Source organism: Tyto alba, unplaced genomic scaffold (assembly GCF_018691265.1).
Source record: "Tyto alba isolate M040663 unplaced genomic scaffold, T.alba_DEE_v4.0 Super-Scaffold_5, whole genome shotgun sequence".
Taxonomy (NCBI): Eukaryota; Metazoa; Chordata; class Aves; order Strigiformes; family Tytonidae; genus Tyto; species Tyto alba.
Window position 1 is genome coordinate 23,087,304 of NW_024881326.1, and position 27,769 is coordinate 23,115,072.

At 38.2% G+C, this 27,769-nt stretch overlaps 1 protein-coding gene across 10 annotated transcripts in view; it reads left to right on the forward strand.

Annotated features, from left to right (window-relative positions):
• The window catches only part of KLHL13 (kelch like family member 13), an 85,747-nt gene that overhangs the window by 32,088 nt on the left and 25,890 nt on the right, over nucleotides 1-27,769 (forward strand). Inside the window, exons 1-3 of one of the 10 annotated variants that reach the window (XM_032991833.2) lie at nucleotides 15,362-15,426; nucleotides 15,872-15,916; nucleotides 16,395-16,507. The exons of 7 other annotated variants lie outside the window; for them this stretch is intronic. In XM_032991833.2, the coding sequence (XP_032847724.1) occupies nucleotides 16,410-16,507 (98 nt within the window). In that variant the 5' untranslated portion in view covers nucleotides 15,362-15,426; nucleotides 15,872-15,916; nucleotides 16,395-16,409. Of the gene's footprint in view, nucleotides 1-15,361; nucleotides 15,427-15,650; nucleotides 15,917-16,211; nucleotides 16,508-27,769 lie in introns of those variants that run through there. 2 more of the 10 variants (XM_009971124.3, XM_009971116.3) reach the window with 2 other exon arrangements.

Sequence of the window (27,769 nt, forward strand, 5' to 3'; positions counted from 1 at the left end):
ACTCCTGCTGCTTCAAAAATGAATCGTTTTAATAGGCAGTTTAATCTGCTTTAGCCAGCAGTTGATCATCTGAATAAACACTTTTGAAATTAAAGTAGTCATCTTGAGAAGCAACCATGCTATCTTTAAATTCCATACTCTAGAACATACTTTTTGGTGCTAACTTTCAGCTGTAATCCATGTCCTGCAGTATAGTCAAATATGGAGGAGTTACACTGTTCTTTATTCATAAAGGGAAGGGGAAGAAAGAAAAACTTTTCTGTTGGTGCATCTGATTGATTTCATTTCATTTAGTTGATAGGAAAAGTCATCACCTAATTTTGAAAAGGGAAGTATACCTTTCTTTCTGGGCGATAAATGTTTCTTGGTACTTCCTACATTTAAAAACAAATGGACACCATCCCCCACCCCCAAACAACTGAAGGATGTGCATAACACTTGTGCCTTACATGAAGAGGAAAAAAACCTACCCGAACAACAAAAAACCTTGCATTATAAAACCCAAACAATCAAAAAAAACCCCCACTTGCATATTCAATTTTTTTAATTCCAGAGGTGTTCTGCATGCATGTTCATGTGTGGAGTTTGGTAACACATTTCTTCTGATGATTCCATGGTCTTTGGACATCTGAGATGTGTCTGTGGTTCAGGTTTTAGTTCACTTGGATGCAAAATAAGGTATTTCTTAGAAAATAATTGCACAGTGGTAGAGGCTATGCTGGAAAAACAGGATACCCAATCTTGCTTGGGTGTTCACTGTATAGGGAGACCGGTAGGTTTTGCATCTTAAACTGATTTGTTTTAATGAGCTGCGCTTCAAGCTTGCTAACGTAGTTAAGGATATCTTGTAAAAATGAGAAGTGCCAGGTTATTTGCATTACTGTCCTGCCCTGGACAGTGAAAGTTGAAGCAGCTATTAAGTTCTCACATGATCTTCAGAGGTGTTATTGAAGCATCTTGCAGGACCAGCAAAGACTGTTGAGGGAAACAACTCAGCTTCTCAGACAGTATGTTTTTCTACTGCCTGGTGACTACCAATCCCATAAATAGAGGCACACTGAAATCTGAAATCCACATACAGTATGATTCCTGCAGGTTATAGTAAATTTAACCAATGAAAATAACGGTGCACTGTTAAAATGCAGTATGTCTGTCCCAGAAAACTTGCTGTAACAACTACTATTCTGCTTTATTACAATATTGTGTGTATATTTATGCCGGACCTTCCCATGACATGTCCGAAACCTGAGCATCTTGCTAATCCTCTTCCATCTTCCCAAGCTGTGTTATCACATCCAGCTCCATCATGTAGGAGTCCAAACGTTTTCAGCATGCAACTGCCCTGTTCCAAATTCCAGACTTCTAGTTCATTCTTCTGCTCCAGCTCACCGGTTACAAGCTAGTAGAATCAAAGTTGACAACTAAGTAAGTGGAGGTGTATCAGCCAAGGATCTGGAAGGAAACTTAATTTGAAGTGAGTATGTTTAAATCTTCAGGTGCTCTCAATTTACTTCTGTTGTCCTAAAGAGCATAGAGGTCATGTATCAACAAGTCAGCAAGTTCCTTAGTACCTCAGCTGGACGAGGATAGCAAAGCCGTGTTTGCAGTTGCTTAAATGTGGATCGACGTGCCTTGAGTGAGTCAGAGCGGTGTGGGAGTAAAGCAGAACATGAGAACTGAAGCAGAGGAGTTTGCAGGCTTTGTAAAGCTCTCTTCTCCTGGCTAGAGCAGCATCTTTGGCTGTTGTCTGGGTTTCTCTTTGCTCTCACAGCAAGGCTTTCCCCTCTCTTGTTCATTCTGTCTCCCCGGTAGTTAGCACAGCAATGTGAATGTGTTCAGTTCTGTTTTCAGACAATAAGAGCTGGATCCATATAGTAAAATCCATAGTAGTCTGCCTTGGGTTTTGCTCAGGGGCTTTGCCAGGACGTCACGGGTCTGTCATTGTACACCGGAAATCCTTTTCGTTGCTGCTGTTTAGTGGGGTGTGACAAAGACGTCGGTTGATGAGGAGTAATTACGTGATGCATGCTGGCGGGATCTGAAGTTGGACTGGCCACCTCTCTGCTATGCACAATTTAGGAGTAATGAGGAGTGTTGTTTAAGAACAAGAATGGCCTTGTTCTGGACAGTTAATGTACTGGGCTATAAGACCATTTACAATGCAGAACTTGGGAGCAGAAGGAGGGAGGAGGGTAAATGAACTGCATCACATTACTGGAATCTGCTGTTAAAAAGATTTTATTATGTACATTCGACAATGGAAAGCTAGTGCTCAATAATTTTACTTCACTTTACTTTTGCCCTTTGGGTTCTGTATGCTTTCATCAGATTACAGCAATGAAGTAAAATCTTAGTCACGCTGTGCTTTGTGCGTTGTTCTAGGGTGTTGATAAAAGATAAATAGAGTGCTTATCTGCAAATACAAGATTTAGGTATTTTACATTGAGGTGCTTAATACAATGGCTAAGAATCCTGAGCAACTTCTTAACTGTGTATTAAATGTAATTATTTAACATCCCTGATAGTTTTCAAAGAGGTCTTCTTTTTTTAATAAATCAGTATTTTGTGCTTTAATTGAGTATTGCCATTGTCCCGTCTGTCCTCGTCCCTGTTCCCCCCCTCACCAAACCCTGAAAACCCATTTCAGGACCGAGCAAAATTTCATCATGTTTTAAAAATAAAAAAATTTCTCCCCAGCAGCTGCTTTTTGTGCAGCAAGGTGTTGGTAATCTGCTTATGTTCCTACTTAAGTAAGAGAATTAAAGAGGTATGTTTGTGCATGTTGTTGCTTGATGCAGGATGTGAGCCAGAACATAAGTTTGCAGAAGTTTGAGAAGCACTAAAGTAAGAACATTTTTCTCTAATACTGTTTATGTAAAACTCCTGTGGTCCAGTAGTTGCTGTAACTGTTGGTTTCCCTGCATAGGATCATTATTCACCGGACAGTTTTTTATTTCAGTGTTTACAGAGACTCTTGTGGCAAATGTTCATCTTATCTTGAGCTACCAACTTCATTTTGCTTCAAGTTCAGTACTGACCCTATTGAATAAATGTCTGGCTTTTGGTTTTGCCTTCCTCCCTTCCTAATCTGACTGCTGTATCCTGTGCTTTTGGATTTGGAGTAGCATATGGCTGGCTCAACAGAGATTTACCAGGTGCCCCGCAGAATTATTCTTGCCTTCTTTTCATGTTTCCAGTAGATGCTATTCAAAGGTATCAAAAGCTTCAGCTTTCAAGGATCTTAGTGTTGTGAAAGTACTGAGTTCATTTGAGATTGCCTTTGGATTGCTAGACACCAACACTGTTTTCAGTTTAAGGTTTGAAATTTAGAATCGGTGTTCCAAGTGAGTGAATAAATGCTTTGCTAAACTGCAAAAATCTGTTCAGTGGCAGTTATAAGTGTCTGTAGATACATGGGCAGGCAGGAGCAGTTCAGGCATGACTGATGTCAGTGCTTGACTCTTCTTTTTTTTTCTTTTTATTTTAAATTTGGTTATTTTACCAATTCATTAGGTGGGATTATAGCATAGCATTTTCTCAGCAATGCTGTTCAGGTGGCTACAGGCGCATGTGTGTTCTGAGTTACTATCATAATTCTTCTGAATTATTATTGTGCAACTTTGGTGTTATAGTAGTTATTTCTGAGGTTCTTGGGAACTCTTTCAGGCAAATAAAGTGGTGTTTCAGCATGGCTTCTGGTGTTTGTGATGAAAGTAATGTTTTACACTACTCATGATGTGTGTATACCCTTCTGCATATTATCATTCTGCCTTGTGTGCGCAAAATGATAATTACAGCATCTCCAGAAACCAAACTGCTGAACTTAAGAATGAGTGAAGAACCTTAATTGTAAGAAGTCATTGAAGCAAAGCTTTGTTTAATGTAAGTTTTGCCTTGTTTAGAGATCCAGAAAATTATTATACAATGAGACACATACTGCAAAAAGCTGAATATATATAGCTGAAAGAATATGCAGAGCCTTGTGGGAAGGTGTGATGAGCAAGTGGGGATGCTTCTAGATGTCCTTGTGTTTCAGCTGTGTCTTATGTTGGTTCTGCTAGTTGTACACAAGTACCTGAGCATGGTCTTGGATCTGTCTGATACCTACACTGAAATTCCTAATAACATTTTAAATTCAAAGTGACAGTGGAAAATGATAGCCAGAAATACATAATTTGTGCGTGAAGGATTGTCTAATGTTGGAGAATCGCTAGATGTTTGTTCTGTGGGGAACACTGGAGCATCAGATCTATGGGGATCACTTGGAGTCATTTATCCACATAATTTATTAATGTTATTTCATACCAAATTCTATGCCTTCTTTCCTCCTTCACTGAAGATGCACTGCATTTTGTGCTTGAGAAATTGTTGGTGGAAATTTGTCATCTAGAAATGGTTTTATATTGAAGGCTTAGGTTGGAAATGATCAATAATTTCTTGATATGAAGCTGTAGTTTAAATTCATCCTTCCTTGTGTGCTTACCAGTACAGATTATTTTGCATAGATCCAGGTATAAAATAGAAGGAAGAGTGTTTGTAGTTGTTCTTACATATCCATACCTTTGTCCTATTACAGTATTAATGATGCTTTGGTAGTGGGAGATAAGGTGGAGGAGTTTGATTGCTGGTCTTGCATGTGACTTTGCTTGAGCCGCTTCTTGCTACAAACCACTTTTTTATTACTTTTCACAGTTGCTTCTGTGAATCTATGTCATGAGAAGAAATGGTTACTGGAAAGCTGATGTGATAGCTGAAGCATGTTATGTGAAGAAATTGCTACTGTTTTTTTGTCACCAGATATCTGCTAGTTTCATTTGAAGCTTTTTCCTTCCTGTGTTGGAGAGCTGGTGAATAATGTTTCCTTGTACACCTTTACCTTGCTTTTTGTGACACCATAGGCCCTTAACGTATTTCTTCATGCTTATCTGCCTTCCATGCTGTTAAGTTCAGTCAACAATTTGTTCCTTGTACAGAAGCCATTTTGTAAGTTTGCTCATCCTTTTCACTCTCTGTCTTTTCCAGTTCCTTTGCGATAGCTGGTGGGATGGGGCAAAGAGCAGAATTGTTCTTATCTCAAACCGGGTAATATTGGGGAATGATACTGTGTTTGTCAGCAGGTAGTACAGACTTAGGAACTTTAAGGTTGGACACAAGCTAGTCTGAGCTAATAATGTTGTACAGATCAACCAAAGCTTAAAAAAATGTATTTCGTATCAGTGTCCTACGTGGAGTGAGTTTTCTGATTATGCTGGTTTTTTTGAAAAATGAGTATGTCTTGTAGAGCAGTTCTTACAAATACCAGAAGATGGCATAACTGATTTTTCTAAAAGTGTTTTGATTGTAAGAAATACACAGGATGCTATTAAGCTTTTTTAAAAGCTGTTGGTCAAATTTTGATCCAAGGAAATTTGGGTCAGTTTAGCCCTTAATATGATGGCATACTCATTCTGCTCTTTTTCAAAACATGAAACCTGATGGGATTCATGCAGGCTTTTATAACTAAAGTTTTTGAAGTTGGAAGTAGTTTAACTGGAGTGCAGGACGGAAAGAAAGGGTTGTTCATCATGCGTGCAGTGAAATTCTTTCCTGAGCTGTTTTAATGAATCCCGGTTTCCCATGAACACATTGTTTTGATATTTTGCTTTACCAGTTTGCAAAATGAGACCAATTCCTGCCTGTTTTAAGCTCTTCAGGTTAGCTGGTGCTATGCAAGAAGAAAAATAGTAACTTACAGTTTTATGCTGTAGCAACTCTTAACTACAAACAGATTTATACCGATGCGAAGTGTTAGAAACAGTAAGTGGAAAGAGTGTGCAAAAAAGACCACTAAGCATTTAAATGAAAATCTCTGTTCAGCATAATACGTATTTCTTTCTGGCAAACTGGAAATTTAGTCTGCACAGTGTTGCCATGCGTTTAATGACAAGTTGATGTAATAAAGCATTAGTTACCATCTCATGTGATGCTTTCCTTCTTTGAGAAGCCTGTATCTGGCACAGTCATCTCCACTATGGTGTGGATCAAGAAGTATTTAAATATACCTTAAAAAGAAGGTATTGTTTCCATTCAGAGATCCAGGGGAATTTATTAGTGGAGTGAATGGATTGGGCATAATTGGCAAGGTTTTGGTAGTGGGGGTGTTGGTGCAGGGGTGCCTGGTGTGGGATGAGGCTGTGACTGTCCTGTGGCTGACACTGCTGGGTTGATCTTTGCATTTAAACTTTTTTGGTCTGTATAGTTAAATTAATTGGTAGGATAAAGCCAAAACTTCTGCAATGTTGAGAAATACAGATTTTTTTTTTCTTTCCTTTAGCTCCCTCTGGCAGGCAAAAAGCTGAATTGCAATTGTTTTATTTTAAACTACTTCAGAGAAAGGCTTGTCCCAGCTCGAAGTGATCATAGTTGTTTGGCATTGCATATGTATGCATCAGAAAGATTTTCAGCTGTAGAAAAGTAGATGACTGCATCTGCAGAAGGTGTTGAAACAGAAATACTTCTTTCCAGCTGACTTTTGTACACTGTTTGTGCATCTGGGCTGTGCAATGCTATTTCACCCCAAGGACCTCTACACGGTGTTCATCTATTGATTTTCCCCCCCCCCCCCCCCGTAATGTGGTCTCTCCTGAGCCTGCTGCGATTCACTAGAGCAGCACAGATGAGTGATGTGACTGTTTTGCATAGAAGTCTAGTGCTATTTGTAGAATTGGTAGGCTATTTTTTGCTGACTGAACTGTTGCGAGGGCGGGTGGAAGGAAAGTGGCACCTGGGTTGAGCCCTTTGACCATCCTCTGTGCAGTCCTCTCCTCAGAGCTTTGCCGATTTCTTTTTTTTTTTTTTTTTAAACACTTTTCCTCCCCTGCTTCAGTTCTGTGTTTCTGAAGGACGGTTTGCCAGGGTGAAGTGATGTGGCTACATGTACAACACTATAAAGCTGTAGAAAACTGCCTTGGTGTGTGCTAGTGCTGGTAAAATGGCTCAGCGGAATGACCTGTAGAAGCTGCTACACAGACATTTCTCAAAGCACTGAATGTCAGTTTTTATTAGGAATCAGATGTTTAAAGTTTTATGAAATCAAGGTTTATAATCAGAAGACTTCAAACTTTGATTTAAATATTTAATAGCTTTTAAAAATCTAAATAAGGTTAGCATTCTTCTGTGGGCCTCTTTAAAAACAGCTTGTGCTTAGACTTTTCTCACTATGCACAGCTATTTTATGCAATTTATTTATGTCCTGATTTGATCCTAAATTATGCAGATAGTTGTCATCAAATAGGGATGTTGTAACTGCAAAGTTGTTCCAGTCTAAGTGAATATCTTAAAACTGCCACTTCAAATCTGGCTTTGGAAATTAATTAATTGCTGGTACATTTGCCCACCATAACAAACTTGAATGAAATAAGTAACTTGCATCTTTTGAAACTTTGCTTAGGGAAACATACAATTTTCTTTAAATTTATATTCTCATAGATGCTAGAGAAGAAGGCAGTTTGTATTTTTTTTTCTATAATTTAATGATTACGTGGGAACTTTGACATTTGTTGAATAGGAGATGGAACGTAATGGTGTATTTCACAGAAATGGAACTGTTTAATATGAAGTGTCATTTTTGTGATGATTCTTTTTTTACCCTCTGAAAAAATCTAAATGTAAGCAAGATATACATTTTGAAAGTAATGCATTTTTTTTTATGCTAATAACCACTAAGATTGTTCTAATTCTGTGACATGAACATACTGATTACGCAGCCTCCCTACGCCCCATTCAGCTGAATGTTAAAGGTCCTTTGTGTAACAACACTCAACAGTGGGAATTTACAGAAAACCTCTTTTTGCCATAGAAGATGACTAGATATCTTCTGAAGAGGTGACATCCAACTGCAGAAATCCTGCAATTAGAGCTCTTCCATGCACTTAGGACTGCCAGGATGGTTACAGATATCATCACTGGGGTGTAAATCTTCCTTGAGCTGATTGAACTGAATCTAAGCATCATATTTTTTGTGACTCCTCAAGGGAATCCAGCCAGCAGCAGCGCAGTGACCATGGGCAGCACGGTGCAGCAGCTTCAGGTCTTCTCCTAGAAGATGCATTCTGGCTGTTTGTTGGCTCCCAGGTTGCACACAGGGATTTCTGACAACCTGAACTGGAAGCATCAGCATCTTTCTTGAAATCTTTTCAATCTCGGTCTCTGTCAGTCTTCCCCGAGGGATTCTGGCCTTCAGAAAAGAGGTCAGACTGCCCACATTGGCAATTTTGTGGCTTGTGGGTTAGCAGACTGGATCCACCAGAGGTGACAGTGCAGTGGGAATTCCTGTGCTCAGAAAAAGTTAATCTTGTTGTATTTTAAAGAAATTGAGTCATTACAGAAGCATACAATAGAAGCAGTGATCAACGTGCTTTATTCTCGCCTCCCCATGCCTGCTCTTTTCAGTAGGGACTGCTTTGCATAGGTGTGCAGGACCACAAAAACTCACTCTGGTGGATAAAGGCAGCGAGGTTTAGGGAGTGCAAAATGACTAACCGATTCTATATAAATAATAGAAGAATGAAAGAAAAAGCCTAAACCTTTTATTTTAAGAACATTTTCAAAATACTTGAGTCAACACATGACTAATGTAATTTGCAGTTTGCTGTCTGTGGTGCAAGAAATACTGAAGTTTTTAGTGGCTGGTGCTCAATCCGAGCCTTTTAATTAGTACATTGTTTAATATATTTGCATCATATGAGTCAGATGTGTAAGTGTGTGTTTAGGTATACTTTACTAAAATAAATTGTACAGCCAACAGACCATAACAGCTGTGGAGAAGTTGTTTAGAAATAAATTCTTTGTAGTTCAGTTTGACCTAATAAAAATAACTGTTGCTTCAGACCAATTATTTTCAGCAGGGTCAGTCTGGCTGCTGTGACTGTGCATTCAGATTTCTGTGGTGATTTATTAAATATAATCACCTGGGGAAGATGAGCACAGTTTTCTGAATAAATTGGTGTTAATTCAAAAGCATTTCTTCTTAGTGGTATGTTGTCAGCACAGAACATTGGTTTAGATCACAAGTTGGAAACCTTCATTAACTCATTTTGGTTTTGCCTCCTACTAAGTGTTTTAAGACCTTATTTTACCTAATGCCTTTTATGTAAGAGTAGTTTGCTCAAGCAAAGATGAGTTTTTATTTTTTTGCCTATTATAACCTGTAGCATGTCATTAATTTAACAGTGCATCTTGACTGTTGGAAGTGATTTTTTGCTAGAAATCTAACCTCAATTTTAGAAAAAAGCCTTCTTCAAGATGGCACACAAGAAAATGCAAGGCATCCTTAAGTGACATAAAATAAAAACTGCTTTCACGGCCAGAAACGCACACTGAGAAACACATTTGAGATATTTCTGAGACTATGTGTAGTTATTTAATAGACCTGAAACTGTATTTAATGTTTTAATAAATCACCCCTTCTAAATATTGAAAGTGTGAACAATACAGGTATTAGGTTTATTCAGTTCTTTTGCGTCCCCCTTTTCCTGTTTGTTTCTGGGAAGCTGACTTAAGATTTAACCTAAGTTATGTTTTTTGAATTGTTTTAAAAATATCTGACTATGACCTGATCGCACTGGAAATGGTGTGGGGTTTACTGTGGTGAATAATTTCAGAAATTTCATACTTAGACTATCAAAAGATTTTTCTCATTGATGAATGATACTTGTGAAGACCCGGACTGTGGGTTTTTGAAGAACATACGAAATGGAGAAACTCATTATTCATCATGGTTACTTCTCAGTCAGGCAGCTGCTGCCTCTTTGGTTTGTTGAAGAACGTACATTTTGGTAGTCTTAGAATCATGTGAGAACTTGAATCTTTCCTGAGGTGTCTGGGAGGGAAGGGGAAGTATCTGTGTCAGATGCAGGGTAATATATATTTGTCATATACCTATATAAAAGTAAGTGTGTGTGTGTGTGTGTAAAGATACATGTTATAAATATATATGAACACATACCTATATATAGTATGCATATGTATATTTATGTATAAAAACAATTTTTGTTGAAATGATGCATCCTAAAATGTTATTGCAGCAATTTCCTCATTTATACAGGAAAAAATGCTGAGTGGGTGGATGGAAAACTGCAGTACTTCTTATTAAACATGTGGTACATGCCCTGACTGCTTAACTTAATGTTTAAAGATTTGGGGACTTTTTTTTTTTCCAGTTTTAGAAATGGCCTCACACATACTGCTATAGAGACAGGAACCTGTACTGCTTACAGCATTTTGACAGCAGGAGGGGTTGGCTGCAAACCTAGTTTATCTGACTTCTTTATGCTTTACAATTTATGATTATTCCTTGTTCCTTGAGCAGTCAGCCCAATTTAAAAGAATTAAATGTATTTGATAGCAACTCTGTTCCATTTATGAGGCTACGTGCATTCTGATGTCTACCATGTAATTGCTTCCAAAAGATGTTGTAACATATATTTGGTGTCTGAGGGCTTTTCCCCCTCCTCAGTTACTTAGAAAAAAAAAAAAAAAAAAAGAAATAAAATTTCTTTAATACAGCATAGCATATAGTAAGTCAAAGTACTTCTGTAATTCTTCGAACCGTCTGCAGCTATTTTAAAGCTTATTTCTTTGTTTACTTAAAAAACCTAATTGAAGGACTGTTTCTTTGTAAGATAGATCTTTGAGGTTTCTAGAAAAGCTGTAGTTTCAATAAAAATATTGCCAGGTGCATATTGCCAATTTCTTTCTGTATGTCAATATTTGGGGAATGTTACAGTGCTGCTGTGAGGGGACTGCAAACATAACTGCACTGATTTCCTTTGAATTCCTCTTTAGGCAGAGTTTTATTTTCCCTTCATATGATTTTTGGTGTGGATATTTTCATGATGTATGGTCAAAGAAATTGTATTAACTGGCTTGTATATAGGGCAGTACTGTCAACACCATTTTTTAATTATTCTTTTCCAGTGATTGGAACAGCTGCAGTTTAATAGATTGAAAAGCCAGAGGTAGAGGCATGAAGGCATGAGGAGGACCCATGTGAAGGGGAAAGAGCTGAATAAGGAAGCCAATTAAATTATCACACTGTCAATTTTTTAAGGGATCCTGAAGAAAAAATGTTGCGCATCCTTATTTGCTCCTATTCTGTTTCTAGATTTGTGACCTTACAGCCATATTTAAAATGCTGAAACGATTTGATGTTGAAATTATTATTGCATCTGAGCTCTGTGGCTTTGTGAATATTTTACTGGACTTCGGAGGGTCTGTTTTTTTTTTCTGTATCAGAATGGTCTTGTGTAGTAGTATTCATCAGGTCAGCGGGCTGGTAGTTGTAAGGTATGTAAAAAATCAGAGCGGTTCCTTCCAGTGTGAAACTGAGGTTCTGCCTTCAGTTTGGAGCAAGCTTTGCTAGTGCTAATATCATAAACCAGAGGTTTTATGTAATAATATCCATTTTAAAACAGAAATGTGGCTTTGTGTCAATGAATTTTTAGAACATAGGTGTTGGGGAAAAGAATCTTAAATACTTGAAGATGTTCACTGGTCTTAATGTCACCATTTTAACCCATTTTTCTGTGTTGCTGAGTCTGGCATCTTTTCTTATATGCAAAAACTTTATGAATAGGAAATAGTCCAATGTGAGAAAACATATTTGTGACACAAATATTTAGACCTTTCTGTTGTCTATATTTCTAGATGAAAATGGGAGAAGTAAATCACACTGTCACTATAACTTTGAACATTTTTCTTTCCGTAAAGCTAAAAGAAGCCTGGAAGTGGCTTCTGGAAGTATTCTGGAAGAAGTTCTGGGAGTGCAGAAGACTTTTCAGGTCACGCTAGAAAGTGTTTGCAAGACTTGAGAAAGTTTTCATACCTCAAAACCCTATTTCCACCTAGTGCTTTTGGTTCCTCTGATACTTAGTAGATGAATAAAATGAGAGAGGCAAGCAGCTTATTAGAGCGGAACAGCAAATTGTTTAACCACAGCAAATCACTTGCCTGAGCAAATATTTCTTCGGTTTTGTATTTAACAATTTAAGGACTGAAAAAAGGAGTTAAACTCAGCCTGTGTAAACTGATGAAAATCCAGTGACATGTCTAGAAGTTAGTATTTACTCTGCTTAGTTTTCCTACAAAAATACACGTGGTATTCCAAGGCTAAGAATAAATATTTTCAGACCAGTATAGTTTTATGTTGTCATTGGGTTCTGATGCATCTTTCTCCCTGTGACTTCTTCTTTGGACAACCATGAAGGGAAATCGCATGGGAAATGCAGAGATGGTTCCAAAGTTTTCCTGGAAGTCCACATGCCAACATTGATACACGCAGACCAGAAATGTCAGCATACTGGTGCATAAGAGGGGAACGTGTATTTTAGAATGCAGGTAAAAGGCAGCAAAGGCATGTGTACTGATAGTCTGTATGTACAAAACAGCATGGTGGCAACTTAGTGCTCAAATTGTACAAAGGAAGGAAGAGGCTATCGGGAGAAAAAGGAAGGGAATCACAAGGACAGTGATTTCAGCTGCATTCCTACCCCGAAGAGTTTGCAGAAGGAAAAAATGCTGCGATTGGCACACCTGCAAGGGCTGGTTCTGCCTGTCATCTGCTCATGTGCTTGCAGAGTATGGTGCTGCCTGCCTGCTCCTCTCATTTGGGGTCAGGTCTTGCTTGTTGGTCAACAGTGAAGAACGATTTGGGGTGGGGGATGGAGGAAGAGGGATAAGAAATGCCTTGCTCCGTTAACCACTCCTCTGTGTGCCTTTTTTCTGTGGGATCAGAGCTGCACTGCTGTACAGCCTCAGTCAGTAGTTTCTGGCCTTGCTAATGGTTCAGGTCTGTAAAATGGCAGCTTGGGAACTTGCCTTTGGTCTTTTTTATTTTCTTTTTTTTCTAATGACACCTCTTCAACATCTTTATGGAGGAGTTTTGTGCAGAAATGCTTGATACCCTGTCAGTTACTTAGCTGTCCATTTGCTCAGTGCAGCTTTGGAAATAGTAGCGTGGAAATGAGTGCTTAAAACCCAAAGAAGCTATCTTTATGATCTTTTTATACAGAATGAAAGACACTTAAGAGGCTCAGATAATAATTAGTATGTAACTTTAAGCAAGTTATAAATGGTAGATGCTTGTGAGAAAAACACAGAAAACAAGCCCCTTGAATGGTCCTGAGCTGTTGAATCTGTGCTGTTATCATGGGACTTGAGTATTTTAAGAGTTTTAAACTTAAAAGCACATCTCCAGTTTGGTCTCCAGTTTGGTGCATTTTCATAGCACCCGTCTAGGAATAACTGTTTTCTCAACAGGTACGGAGTTGGAATGCTGCTTTTGGCCCTCAATACCAGTTATTTTGGGGATGAATGGCAAAGCAGCATAAGCATATTCGGTGGGTGCAGTGCACTCCAGGAAACCAGACTATTTTTCCCATATTTTTTAAATGTGTAACTAAACTACTATTTTGAATAAAAATTAAAATAACAGAATAAAATACTGTGATTTTTCTGTTGTCTTAGGAATAGTTTATGTAAAGCGTAGAATACATCTCGGTAGTCATTTCCTGGGTAAACATAACCGATTTGTTACTGTCAAGAAGAAAATGGTATTTGATTTGAGTTTTTTTCTTATGTGCAGATTCATTTCTCATGTGAAAGTTCTTTTGCAAGTGAAAAGCATTTGCCTATTTTTAGAGTACCTGGCTCTGCTACTTCCTTCAGTTCTGCATTTTGTACATTGGACGTTTGATTAAGTAGTGTGTGCTGGACATTAGGAGGAGATGAAGTTGGGCAGTAGTTGGGATTTATATGCTTGAATTTTTTTTTTTTTTCCTGTAACAGTTTTAATTAGGTTGCTTGTAAATTAAATGGGAACAGAAGCACCCAAAGGAGAGTAAGTATTTGAGGACTAGTGTTGCCCTGTAGGGTGAAGGATCTTGTTGGGGTCAGAAGTGAGAAGTAACTAATTTCTGGATGTGCACTGATTGACTTAAATGCCAGTCAATGCTTGGGAATGACTGTATGGCTTGAGTTGACTTTTATTTTACCAGTCAAAAGGGTATTTCAGGAGTTACTTTTGAAAAGGTGGCCCACTGGTTGTTCTTAGCCTCATTCTTTTGTATTACTAATGCTGCTCTCAGTAAAGAAAATGTGTAATCAGCTCCTTGGGGGTGGCAGAGCAGGGAGATAACGGAATTTGGAAGCAGTTACCAGGTGGTTGCACTGGCTGTGCACTCAACACGAGGAAGGGAGTAACATCATTATTATTTTTAAAGACAGTTCCTTTATGATGGCAAACGCGAAAGTGAAGTCAAGTGTATGAATTCAAAATCATGATCTTTTTCTTTGTGGTTGTAATAGCTGCTATCTAAGATACCTTTCACCTTCTCTGCACTGAAGGCCTAAAAGTTAAGGCATGACCTGTCTTATCTGGTCTGGTGTTATGTATATGTCTGAGACTGTTGCACACATTGTAAATATTGTGTGCAGACAGGCATGGTGGTTGGCATGTAAACGCATGAATTCTTCTATTAAAAGTAAGACTTCTTTATGCTAAAACGGCATACTTGCTCTCTGCAGGGCTCGTGTTTCTTAATATTTATAACATACAAACACTTGTCCTACACAGCAAATGTCTGTTCTGCATTCAAGTAGCAGTTTCTGTGAAATTTGTTCCCTGTGTTAATGCTGCTCATGTGTAATATAGAACTTCGAAGAAGTGGGAGAGCGCTCCTCGATTGTCAGATAGGTGCATCTGGTTTTGAATTAGTCCTTGACTCTGATCATCCTGACTTATTTTAGGTCCTTGCCTGGGGTTATGGTAACAGCTTCAAATGCCCAAAACTATTTTGGGCAAACATTTAAAATAATAATGATCAAAAGCAGCAATTATTCCTCAGTGATTTCATCCCCAAAATAAACTTAACAATGTAGGTTTCACCGTTATGAAAAACCTATTATAGTGTTATTAAGTGTTATTAAAATGTTTAAATTTATAGAAATTCTGCTCCTGGTTCTCTTCTTTATTGCTGAGTAGTGTGACAGGGTGTTGGCTTTTTTGTGATAGGATTAAGCTGTCCCGGCGAACAGAAAAATAGTCATGCTGAACAAAGACTATTCTTAAATCTGTAGATTAAGCATCTTAGTGTTGATTCAGTCTACTGTGGCAATACATTAAAAGTGATTTTTTTTTTTTTTTTTTTAATTTATTTTCCCCTGTAAGGGAGTCGATATAGTTGAAGCTCTACCTTTTTTTCCCCCAGAAACCTGCTCTGCCTATGCACAATACGCTTTTAAATTCTCCGTTCCCTTTTTAATAGCTTGCCTTCTATGCTCCACGCTGCCATCAGCCCCAGGAGGTCACTGAGCGGAGCGCAGAGTTGCGGAGTGGTCCCTGATGGACACCTGCGTGACCGTCTGCTTCGTCAGTTCTTCAGGCAATTTGTGAGCTCCTGGGGGGGGGGGGGGGGGCGTTGAGAATTAGATAGTTGATAGCGTCCCTACAAAGACTGCTATTAACAGCGTGCTACTCTCTGCTTCTCTACTGCAGAAGACAGAGTGATATTTGTGTTCCCATAGCATGTTGTAAAATGCATGAGATTTTGCTCATCCTCCCTGGAAATGAGAATAGGAAAATGAGAGCATCCTGAACCAGAAGCTATTAGAAGAGCATGCAGAAACCTGCAGTGATTTGTGCTTTATTTTGTCTTCCTAGCTATGGATTAGAAGGACTGTTTTTTTGCAATGGGCTTTTTCCATAATGGCATTCTTGTATTGTTTGGTCAGAGCTTGCACAGGAGGAAAACAGGCTGCTGAATTTAGTCACTGATCTCTATTAGCCGTGGCCTAAGGCTATGCTGAGATTTATATCCCATTTGTATTGTTGCAGCTCAAAAGAAGAATGTTCAGAGGATGACAAGTGTATTCTGAGTAGGTATGTTGTTTCACTTTCATAAGAAACCCATTTCTTTTTCTGCTTCCATTGGTCAGAAATGAGGTTAATAGGAAGAGAATATTAGTACAGTGCTGCAGTGTCCCTGTTAAGGTAGAACAATAGCATCAGAAACAGATCTTTAAAAATTAGCTGCTTTTATTAAATAAAGCTGCATTTTGCTGGTGTGCACAGTGCAGTCTTTTTTTTTTTTTAAACATATACTGCAGTCAGCGCTTCCCTAACGAGGTGGCACTATTGTTGAGTTAGAAGGATAGAATCATCATATCGCTTTAGGGGACAGCAGGATTTAAAAGGAGATGCCTTGCAGCCCTGTTTTACAGATTGGAAGCATCAGTTTAAGGGCATTGGCAGAATCATTTCCTCGTTCTTAGCAGCAGCCACTGCTGTGTCAGTAGTGTGTGGAATGGAAGTCCTAGTTGGTAGTCTGTTATGGAAACGCTGTTTACTGTTATTGTAGTACCGTGGTGACAACATGCCATTGAAATGGAAAACGAGCTCTCCTGCTATCTGGAAATTCCCAGTTCCTGTGCTTAAAACATCCAGGTCATCGCCACTTTCTCCAGCATACATGTAAGTGAGAGAAATGAGGATAAAAAGGTGGGATTGCTTTCGTGAGACTACCCTGTGGCAAAATACCCTGTTATATATGAAATGACATTGGCACCAGAATTTTACCTTGTTTTGTATGTAGACCCCCTAGATTTTATCCTGGATGTTTCATGATGGATGTTGTGTCGAGTGTTTCCCTCTTTGTTGAAACAGAGAAATCGTGCAGATTAAGCCATATTCATAATAATACCATATATGTTCATTTGAAAAGTTTGTGTTGCTGTTAATTTGTAGAGCTGATTTTGAATTGACAAGTTAAGCTTTGAGGCAGGTTTTCTTTATAATGTATATGCTAACATTTCCTCCCCCTGGCTATTACACTTGGAAATTAAACATGAAATCACCTGCTGTATTGTACTGCACTTTTGTTCGTGTAACTTCTTGTATTAGAGAAATCATCCTGCTTCGGTCTTCTTTTATTCTTAAGTCTTAGTCTTAATAGAAATTGAATATCTTTTTACAAAGTTACAGTACAAGCTTAAAACATAAATATAAATAATTCATATCTGAATACTTACGTAGTTATGCAGTTTGTCCATGTAAAGCAGCTTCACATAAAAGAATATTTCAGTACACATGGAAACAATATGCCTTTGTCTTGCCAAATGTTGATGGAGCTTTTGTTCACCTTTTGTTGCTGTGAGTTCTGTGTTAGCATATACAGGTGGCTTTTTTCTTTCTGCAAAATAAAACTAGGCGTAGGGTACTGAATTGCTTCTGCTTTTATTTAGGGAAGCAGCTCTTTCAAAATGAGTAAGAGTTGCTTTAAAATATGCAAGTAGCAATGTAGATGACTTCCCTGTCTGGACATTACTATAAAGACTATCACTTACCAATAGTATCCCAGTCTAATACCTACATTTTTAGTACTTTTAAGCTTGTATTGTCTTATTGAAGATAGGCTTTTGCTTCAGCTGCTACAGGGAGGACATACTGTAATAAATAGGTATTTACAAGTCCTATTAATGTCATCTTTTTTGGTTGTTGCTGAGAATTGCCTTCATAAGCAGTGGAGCTGAAACAATACAACCCCGTATGCATGGTCACTATTGTTCTCAGTCAGAAAGGCTGGGGTTTAAGGAGCTAACCTGGCTCTTCAGAGCCGGTGCTGTGCATGCTTCAATTTAACATTGATTTTTATGGAAGTGCTTCAGCTTTTTTCACTCACTGGATGCATCAAATCTGCTTAAGGTTACTGGAAGATAAGCTGTTCTCAATAAATGGCTACTTAGTCTGAGTTTTTAAAAAATATGACTAAATGCAAAGATGCAATGATGAAAGAAGGGTTGTGAGGCTTTTGAACCTATTTCAGGGAAACAGTGTTTTTAGTGTTGTATGTTATGCTTTTGTTTGTGAAATTATAGTGCTTATTAAATGCCAGAAGAATCAGAAATAGCCTGGTCTGATCTATCTGCTGCTGAAACTGAGCATTTCTTTTGTGTGTCGCCTAAAAAACTGCTAATCTAGCTCTGTGTATGCGCCAGCTTTTATGATGGGGATCATGTAGCTGATTATCTCAGTGTGTTGAATGTATGTGAACAGGTTTAGTGATCATGCTTAACTATAGGATGCTAAGCTTATCTGGAGCATGAGAAATATGCGCTGAGCAGCCTTAATCATCTTATTATGAGTCAGTGTATCCCAGTGTTTATGGAGATGTTTCTTCACTGGCACACAGTCCTGACATTAGCAGGACTCTTAAATGTAATGTGAAGGTATTCCTATACTTTATAATAAAGAATGAGAAACATTACAAAATGGCACCTATCTGATTAGTCAGTATATATCAACTGATAAAAACAACCTTGTAATTTAGGTTGACCAGTAAAATAAGTGATGGAATTCATTGCAGAGATTACAGTAAATCTGCTAATGTTTTACGTGATCTGGTGTTTTTCACATTCATATTTATAAGTTTTCTTTCATAAGTAGTACTCTGCACACTGGCAAAAGGCTTATGTTTTGAGTAAAAGATTCAGGAAGAAGTAGCATATGAAATAGAACATGTATTGATGTAAAATAAATTACCATAAAACTTTAATTCACAGATGAACACTTATATCCTTGATACTTTGGATCTAGAGCATACAAGGGTATAATTGATTTAATTCCTTTAATATTTGACATCTTAATCTTATAAAATAGGTTTGTAGTACAATTTGGAATGTTGAGAGGTTTTAAAGGTGATTTTTTTTTTTTTTACTTGAAATTCCAGTTTTTCAGGCTTTTCTAATAAAGCTGACCTTAAGTTTAAAAGCTTCATTCTGTTTATGATTTACAAGTAACTTATCTAGAGGTTAAACTGATTGTCATGACACACAGATTTTATCAGTGTGGGGTGGGTTTTTTTGTTGTTTTTTGGGGGGTTTTTTTTTGGTCTATATAGCCTATATCTGAAGTCTGCCTTAGTTTCCTTATATTGAGATGTGGGGACAGGTGGTTACGAGCACGTTTGGCTCCCTGGATGAAGCAGGCATCTTCGCACAAAGTCTCACTGTAAACCAGTTAACTTCACTGCCAGCGGTGCGACCGGGGCGCTTCAGCTGCACTCGCTGCTTGAAAAGTTCGTGGCAGCTCCCAAGGTGGGGAATGAGCACAAAGAGCTTGTCCCAGTGTGTTCTCTGCTGCGGGGAACTGGTGCCTGGGTAGTACGTGAAATAAAGGACCTGCTGAAGTTGAGCTGATGACTTTGTAGGTGAGGACGTGCTTCTGTTACTGGGATGCCTGCTGGGTGTGGTACTGCCTTCCTGGCAATGGGAAGGAGCAGCAGTGAATCACTGCCTCTTGGCTAGTGGTTTTGTTTACCACCAGTTATTTTTTAAGGATATTTTCAGGTGATCCTGTCTGCAAGAGGTAATTCTTCGTGTTGCACGAAGGACAAAGGGTCCCTCTAAATGGGAATGCAGACAACCTCTGGCTTCTGGTGGAACTGGTCCAGAGTAGCTTGAGCTTTCCCCCAAACTGATGGAGAGGTCCAGTGACATTGCACCGGGAAAATCAGATAGTGTTAGAATTGGAGCACTGACATGTGATCAATATATGTAGGTGTCATGTAGACTGGCTTAGTGCACGAGTTAGGAATGTGCAGATATGTGGGCATACACGTGCCTTTGTTAAGCTGCTTTACATTTTCTTTCATGACACTTATGACATTGAGGTTCAGAATATAGATTCCTTTTGTCAAAATGAGTGTGAAAGCTGTTACGGCAAGTTTATGATCTGCTAGTGAAATCATATCAATATTTGTATTTGTCGACTATGTGGGGACAGACCTAGGTGACTTAGTACATTATATGGGCAGGTGAGCAGTTTCAGTGAGTGCATCAGAGGAAAGGACAAAGTGAATACTACTGAGTTGGAAAAGTGGTATTTTTTGGCATCGTAGCTGTGCATTGATGGCCACATCTTAAAAACAAAAAAAACCCCCAGTGACTGACATAAGCAGAAGTTAAGAATTGAAGCACTACTTCAGAGAGGGTGAGGAACGGTTCAACCTTTGGTTGCACAGAACGGCTTTGAAGTGTAAAGGAATATGCATCCCGGTTATTGTTCACGGGTCACGTTGTCTCATACGTTAAGAGCTAAGAGGCAAATTCTTTCTTATTCACACTAGCAGTGTCATTTATTTTTTTGTTAAGTTGTGCACATCTTCCAGTAACATGAACAGAAGAAATGTTTGTGGAAATTCAGGAGATTAAAGTACTAAGATGGGCATCTACAAAGAATTCAATGCAAAAATACTATTTTCAGAAATGTTATAACAAGATTGAGAGTGATTGTTAGCTGTTTTCTGAGAAGTTACATGTTCACTTAGGTGTTTTTAGTCTCCAACATGCCGTGTTTAAAAATAAATAAAATTTAAAAAATTCTTAATGCAGAATAATCCATCTGTAAACTTAGTGCCTTCTATCCTTTTACACGGAATATTGTGTTGATATTTTAAGTAGAAACTATCCTTTGCATGTGTTTTCATACATAACTGACTAGTGTTAGGAGAAATAAACAAATGTGATGTTCCAAATGTATTGTATCAAAGGCTTTGCAATACAGTCTGTATATCCCAAGTCATGTGGTTGTGAAATTTGTCCAACAGGAAATGCTTTGTGGTAATGGAAATCAGTTACTGTGCAGAAAAGTAGAATAAATTCTTAATACTCTGGAGTAATCAGCATTAGTTTTAGCTGCTTATGTAGGTTATATAGGTTAATGCTTTTGTGTCTTCCTTCAGATTGCTGATTTGCTCTACAATGAGCTCTTTGAATTTATGCTATACAGTTATATATACTTGAAAAAGGTGTGTATGCATAATTCATCAGGCCATCTGTATTAGTTCTCTTCTGTGAGACCACCCTATGTGCCTCCACTGTCTTCATTGGTCAATTTTAGTAAATAAACCCTTTTCTTGGGCTCTTGAGCATTTGACAGATTACACGGTCTTCACCCCAAAACAGACTTGCTTGTCTTTTGGCAACATTTCCCTTTTAAGCAATTACTTCATAGATATTTCAAACTGCAATATGTTGAAAGTCAATGTACAGGTCACCCCAAATGTTTTCTAAACTGATCTGACCATGCATGCAAACAGATGAATTGGGTGAGTGGGGAATAGAAAGGGCTTGTGTCTTATAAATGGAATACTGCTTTGGATCCCAGAAATGTTGCATGCAGAGTTCTCATTTCTGCCTGCTGATCATCTTCCTTTTGCTTTTTAGATAATAGGTATTTCAATAGATTATTCCAAGTTTGAAATGTGACATTTCATTGCAGTAAGAAACTGTCAAAAACAAGGAAAAAAAAAAATCTAAGCCTAGCTGTCATGAAGTTTCTTGGTGCTAGTGTTTTTTCTGTGCAGACCTTTAGAGATGATGCTGTGGTTTACAGGTTCTCAAAATTACATTCTCCTCCATATGTAGCATGATGTTGCAATATTGACATAATGTTGTGACATGCTAAAGCATCTTTATTGAATTCTCTTGAATATGTTACTCAGGCTACTCTGCCAGAACATCAGTTCTGCCAGTTTGTCATTTTTCCCTTTATTTCCTTGTTATTGTGGAAGAATCTTGTTGTCCAATCACTTTCTATCCACTGTCTTTTTCAGGGTGTTATGCAGTATTTTCTGTTGATGGGGATACCTGTGGATTTTCATAAAGTACTTGGTGAATATTGGCATTTAAAAATGATAGTCACTTGTTCTAAATAGTAATAGTGGGAATTGTAGTGTAATAATGTGTAGCTATAACACTAAAGTGGAAGTGCACATTTATATTATTGCTCTAATATTTAGTCCAGCAGTGACTGAGAATGTTGCAATATCTGAGTTGCAGAAATGTACTTTTTCATGGGATGGACAAGCACCCACACCTGTTGTCTGACATGCTTAAACTCTTTATCATGTAGGGGAAAACTACTTTACAATTTAAAGTAATTAATGCCCCCCAACATTCTCCCCAGGAGATAGTAATAAAGGAATTCTAAAACAACTGTGAGAAGTGACAAAACAAGAAGAATGGTTAGAACAGACCTGGGCAGCAGAAAGAGCAGGAGTTAATTACCAAACCCTAAAGTCAGAATCTGTTTACATTTCTTTTCTGGCTTTTTATCTATCAAAATTATTCTGTACACTACATAGGGGAGAAAAAAAAAAAAAAAAAAAAAAAAAAGAGCCAACATTCTGGAAAGGGGTTGTTCCCAAATCTGTTGTAGGAATACAGTGGGATGTATGTTCTGTGGCCAAATCTTGAATGTGCACGTGCCACCTTAGACATATACAGGTTTTTGTCTCTAAGGAACTATCCTGCAAACTTAACAATTTGTAGATGTATGAAAACTAATATATGTGTAAAGACACATCAGGTAGAACTGTAATCAGTTGGTGCATGCAAAATGTTTTTCGTGTTTTGTAATGCCTGGGAAGTACTAAGCTGCCTAGCTAAAATGCTGACTTGCCTTTTGAACACTTAAGACCAAATATAAAGGTCAGGGAATGGGATGTACGGTGCCAGTCCAGTCTAAACTGTGAAACCTCCGAGTGACTGTTGTATTTTACCTTTTTGAATGTCACGGAAATAAAGTAGTTCTGCAGAAGAGCTACAAAGCATGTGCATTTGCTTTGCTTTTTCTGGTTTTGATAGTAGGAATCAATAGACTAACACCAACTTTGGCAAAAAGTCATTAGAGAACCGTTTCTAATTTAGCATCATTAAACAATCTGAGTCTGCAAATTTAAGCTACAAATGGCTCAATGAATGTAAACCCTTTGTCAAATAGATAAATGTGGATGTGATACTAAGGCTCCCAGAGAGACTAAATACTGTTAGGAACAAAAGCTTTATAGCAATGACTGAGCCAAATATTGCTTTGTTTCTGTGGAAAACAAATTTGAATTAACCAGCGGGCTGTAATTATGCTACAAACAGCTTGAAACCTCTGATAGTTTAGTTGTTTAAGAAGGAATTTTGAGGAGAATGTTTTCTGTGCGCGTATCCTTGGGAAATCATACCGAAACGGTTGATGGTGTTGCGCAGTCCTCTTCTGCTGGTTATGTGGGACCTAATTTTGTGCAGGCTTTGGTCAGAGTGTGGCTTTGCTAGGAAGTGCTACAAAAAGGTTCCAGTGATGCTGGGAATATTGTCATTTCTTCGTTGTCCTCCTTTCCACCCAGATCTGTTGGCCTTTGGAACAGTGTGTGTGTGTTCTATCATCAGAGTGTTTCTAGTAGTGTTCATTATTTTGTTGACATTGTGGGCTTGCTTGGGCAGAAACTTTTTGCCAAGATGATGATTGCGTGTTGAAGTACAAAGAGATTTGACTGGATTAAAAAAAAAAAAAAAAAAAAAAAGTTAGAGGCTTGACATTTATGCACTAGTCTCCAAAACTTTGCTTCTAGAATAGCTTAAGTAGGTTATCTTGGGCCTGACTCTGGTTGGACAAGGTTCAGTGTCCCTGTGCTTTGAGGCTGTTTGTGCATGTTGTTCCTCTCGTGGCCTTGCTACCTGTGGTGCTGGTGCTTGCAGAGCTGCTCAGGCTGCATTGCTTCGGTGCTTATTTCCCCTTTACACTGTCTTAAGCTGGTCATTGCGATGAGCATCGTGTGCTCTACCTGTGTCGGAAGGGCAGTTAAAGTTGGCGAGCTACCTGCCTCTGCTTGCTGCCCTCAGTCCGCGTCCAGGAACCATCTTTGTCCTTCTCGGATTTTGGGCGTTTGGAAGGACTGTATCCTCCTCTCCCGTCGCCCTTGGCCAGAGCCTTCTGAGAGCAAAATGCTACTTCTCACTGGTTTGCTCTGCTATATAGAGCCTGGTTTTCTGTTCTCCTATAGAACACCCTTAGTTTAGAGGAAAGGTGGAAAATGAATATGGGAACATCTATTTGTTTTTTAATTTAAGAAGCAGTAAGCTTTTTTTTATGCCTTTCTCCTGGAGTGCAGGTTTAGAAGAGCTCAGTGTCAAGTTAGTAAATAAATGTTTAAATGTTCTGCTGTTACTGCTGTCTTTCTTTCTAACCTATAAACAAGATTAGGTGTAAAAAGTGAGATACTCAAATATAAATATCAGATCCCTGCGGGAGGTGAGCAGTATTCTGTACTAGCTGCTGTAGCTACTTTTGAAAATTGCACCCACAGTAGTTAAAATGTAGCTTTAATTCACTTGAGGTAAAGCTTTGCAGACTTTTGGTTATGGTGGCCCCTTTCAAGAGAACAGCAATAAAATCGCATTTTTAAGAAATGCAGTAACCTGATAAATGCAGAGTGTTTCTAATTATGTTACCAGCCTCTAGCTCACCTATTAAAAATGCAGCTTTTAAACTGTTCAATAAAAACAGTGACATCTGAGGCTGATAGCATGGGACCAGTGGTCATAATGAGAAAGTAAAAAAAGGCATGATTTCTACTCCTAATGCTTTGTGTGTATCACAAAGGTGACACAGGTATAGGTTTCCTATGGAAACTTTTGTTGTATTTTTGTAATAATAAACCATTAACAAATTATAAAACTGCCAAGTTTTATCGGGTTACTGATACCACAAAGGAATTAAGTTAGAAACTCCTGCTAAAAAAATAGTAATAAAAAGATGAGAAGTTATTTTAGGGGAGGACGTGTTAAAGTCATTTCTGTGCCAGAATAAAGGATTCCCTGAAATTGTATGGGTAGAGATACGGAACTGAAGAAATGTGAAATACCATGATTGTATAATTTGTTCATCTACATTATATTAATACTTGAATTTCTTAATAGAAGCATTATGAGATTTTCTTTTATACAGTCCTACCATATCACTTATCCTTATTGAACTCCTAGGTGGCCATGTAATTTGTTGGGGAATTCCTAAATTCATTACTCACAAAGCTGGAACATCTGTTCATAATAGGAAGACAGTAAGATAGTCAATACTTAAATTATTTTTTGGCAGACTAAGCATCCTAAAATACTTTTTTGGCAGATTATGCATACAAAGTAGAGAATTACTCTACATCTAATTGTAAGTGAAAGTTGCGTTGTATTTCACTGGCCTTTGCATTAATAGGTTCATCAGCAAAATACATGTATAGCTGCATGTATAGGATAACCATGTAATGTACCAGATTTTTTTGATCATAACATAGTAAAGATTTGTCTTGTAATAAGAGCATCTTAATATGAAACTGAAATCTGGTTCTTTCTTTGCTGATAAATACCAGAGTACGGGCACACGCTAGGAGTGATTGCTGAAGATGCCAATTACCAGTGACCAGAACACTTGCAGTCATGGTTCATTGAACAGTAATTTGACAGAGAAAATAAGCTTATAATCCTTTCAAAAACAAGCTATTGAGCTTCACCAAATTAAGAATTCACTGTCTGGCCAATATGGCTTTGGCAAGCTTTTATGGAGTTATGTAAAGACTGTGGGTTTTAAATAAATCAGAGAACATGCTCTCTAAAATATCTGCAGCTGTAGGCTGATCTCCTTACTTTGTTTTCAAAGACTGCGTGCTATGCTCTTACAATTTCAAACAGATCAATGGTTTACTCATGTAAATGAACAAATCCTCAATAATATTCATAGTTACCTTGTTTCTGTTGCATCAGAATGAGTTCAACTACCTTTGAAGAAGACATCATAAGAGAATATTGTCTTAGTTCACTCCTGCCACTGAGCTCTGTACAAAATGGCAGCACCATAATTTGAATATAATAGTTTAGAGTAAAACTTGTAACAGTTTCCACAGATCCCTGCTTATCATGGGTCATCTGGATGCCTCTGCACTGTTTTAACAGGTTAGTATTTGCTAAGTGCTTTAGAAAGCAATTTGCTTCTGTGAATCATGTTCTAATGCCAGCCAGCTAAAAAATATGCGTCAGTATTTGCTGGAAAGTTCCAGGTCTTAAAGCATATTTTGAAGGAATGTACAAATAGCAATTATGCTAGAGATGGTGAAGCGCTGGCCCAGGGTGCCCAGAGCAGCTGTGGCTGCCCCCTCCCTGGAAGGGTTCAAGGCCAGGTTGGACGGGGCTGGGAGCCCCCTGGGCTGGGGGAAGGGGGCCCTGCCCGGGGCAGGGGGGGGCACTGGGGGGGCTTTAGGGTCCCTTCCGACCCAAACCAGTCTGTGATTCTACGTGGGCACCTATGTTCATCAGCAAGCCTGCAGATGAGGGTTGAGTGAGTAAGGTTCAGATTCTGGGTCAAACTACAGGGTCTTGCATCCTGTCCTGGTGACAGGGTTAGTGGCTCTCCTGCTGCATGAAGAATTCAGTTTCACCTTAAAGTCAGCTCACAGATTCCAGAATTCACTGCAGGTAATCGATAGAGCTTGTAGACAGAACTGGGAGCAGTAATGGACACAAGTCCTGTAAATACTTCAGGCAGTCGGTGTGTTTTCAAATTGCTTATTTAGTATTCTCCCGGAATACTAAGCTCTTTAGTGTTTGTGCCAGTCTAGATATTTACTTGTGCTACTTCACTATGTGCAGGGGCTAGCAATTAACCCTAGAGGCTCATGAAGACCCATTGAGGAGATTTGCAGTCTTTTTTTTCATTAACAGAAGTTAACTGTTCTTGTTACTCCACCACATTTTGTCCTATGTTGTGACAAGATTTAGGAAATTATATACCTGATGATATTTAAAAGCCACTGAACTTTTATCTTTCAAATCAATGAAATATTAAAAAATACTACTGCATTGTTCTAATCTGAACTCTATTTTCTGCACTGAGCTGGTGCTTAGCTATGGTTTCCTCTGACTGTGCTATGGAAAAAGAACCCCAACCCCCCCCTGAACCCAAACAAACTAAAATCCCCAAAAGTCAGTGTAGCTTCACATTAGCTCTGCAAGACTATGGAACTATTGTTTGTATTCTTTTTTTCATAGCTCATCATTTGGCTTGTGGTCACCTTTCTAGTTCTAAAGTAACTGCTAATCGCATAGATTGTCAAAGAGGGTGTTCAGGTACCTTTTAGCGGATGAACAAGAGGAAAAATATCTTCAGAGAGAAAATAAATGAAAGAGAATCTAGTGGGCAGTCAGCTACAGAAAGAAAACTTGCTTTTACATCTTTTTAGATGGTAAAAAGTGAAGAAATTGACCTTCCATGAAAATTGTCAGGAAGTTAGGAAATTAAGATGTAGCATTAATAGTTATGTAATGTACACTCCATATTTCATAGCTACAAAAAAAACAGTTGGAAGTACTTGGAGGATTAATTTGGAGTCATGAGAAAAGCAAGTTTGGTTACAGTAGCTAGGAAGAAACTATGCTGTACTTGAAAGAATCAACATGGAGTTAGAAAGAAAATTCAGTGTGACAGCTTATTCTGTGATAGCAACTAATTAACCTCTGGTGCCTCTCTGTGAACTGTGAGCCACTGCTTCCTTGAGGTTGCAGAAAGAGTCAGGCAGTTCCTCTGCCTTGCTATTGCAATGGTAATATTCATTTCACAAGAAACTCCAACATTCCCCTGTTCTTAACACTATAACGTTCAACTCCCTCCAGACCAAGTGTATGCATTGAAAGTGGTGCTAACAGCCGCATCTAGAGCAACTTGTGAATTATTGCTACATCTTATTGTAGTTTTAGCTGTCTTGTCCAACTTTTTTTTTTTTTAACCCTGGTTAAAAATGCTACTGCTGCACTTGTTTAATGATTTCTATTGATCAGGACAATAAAATTAATTAGAAAATGTATTAGCTTTCTTCTGTAGTAGTATGCTTAATTGTAATGTACTGTACTTAAAGTAAAAAAA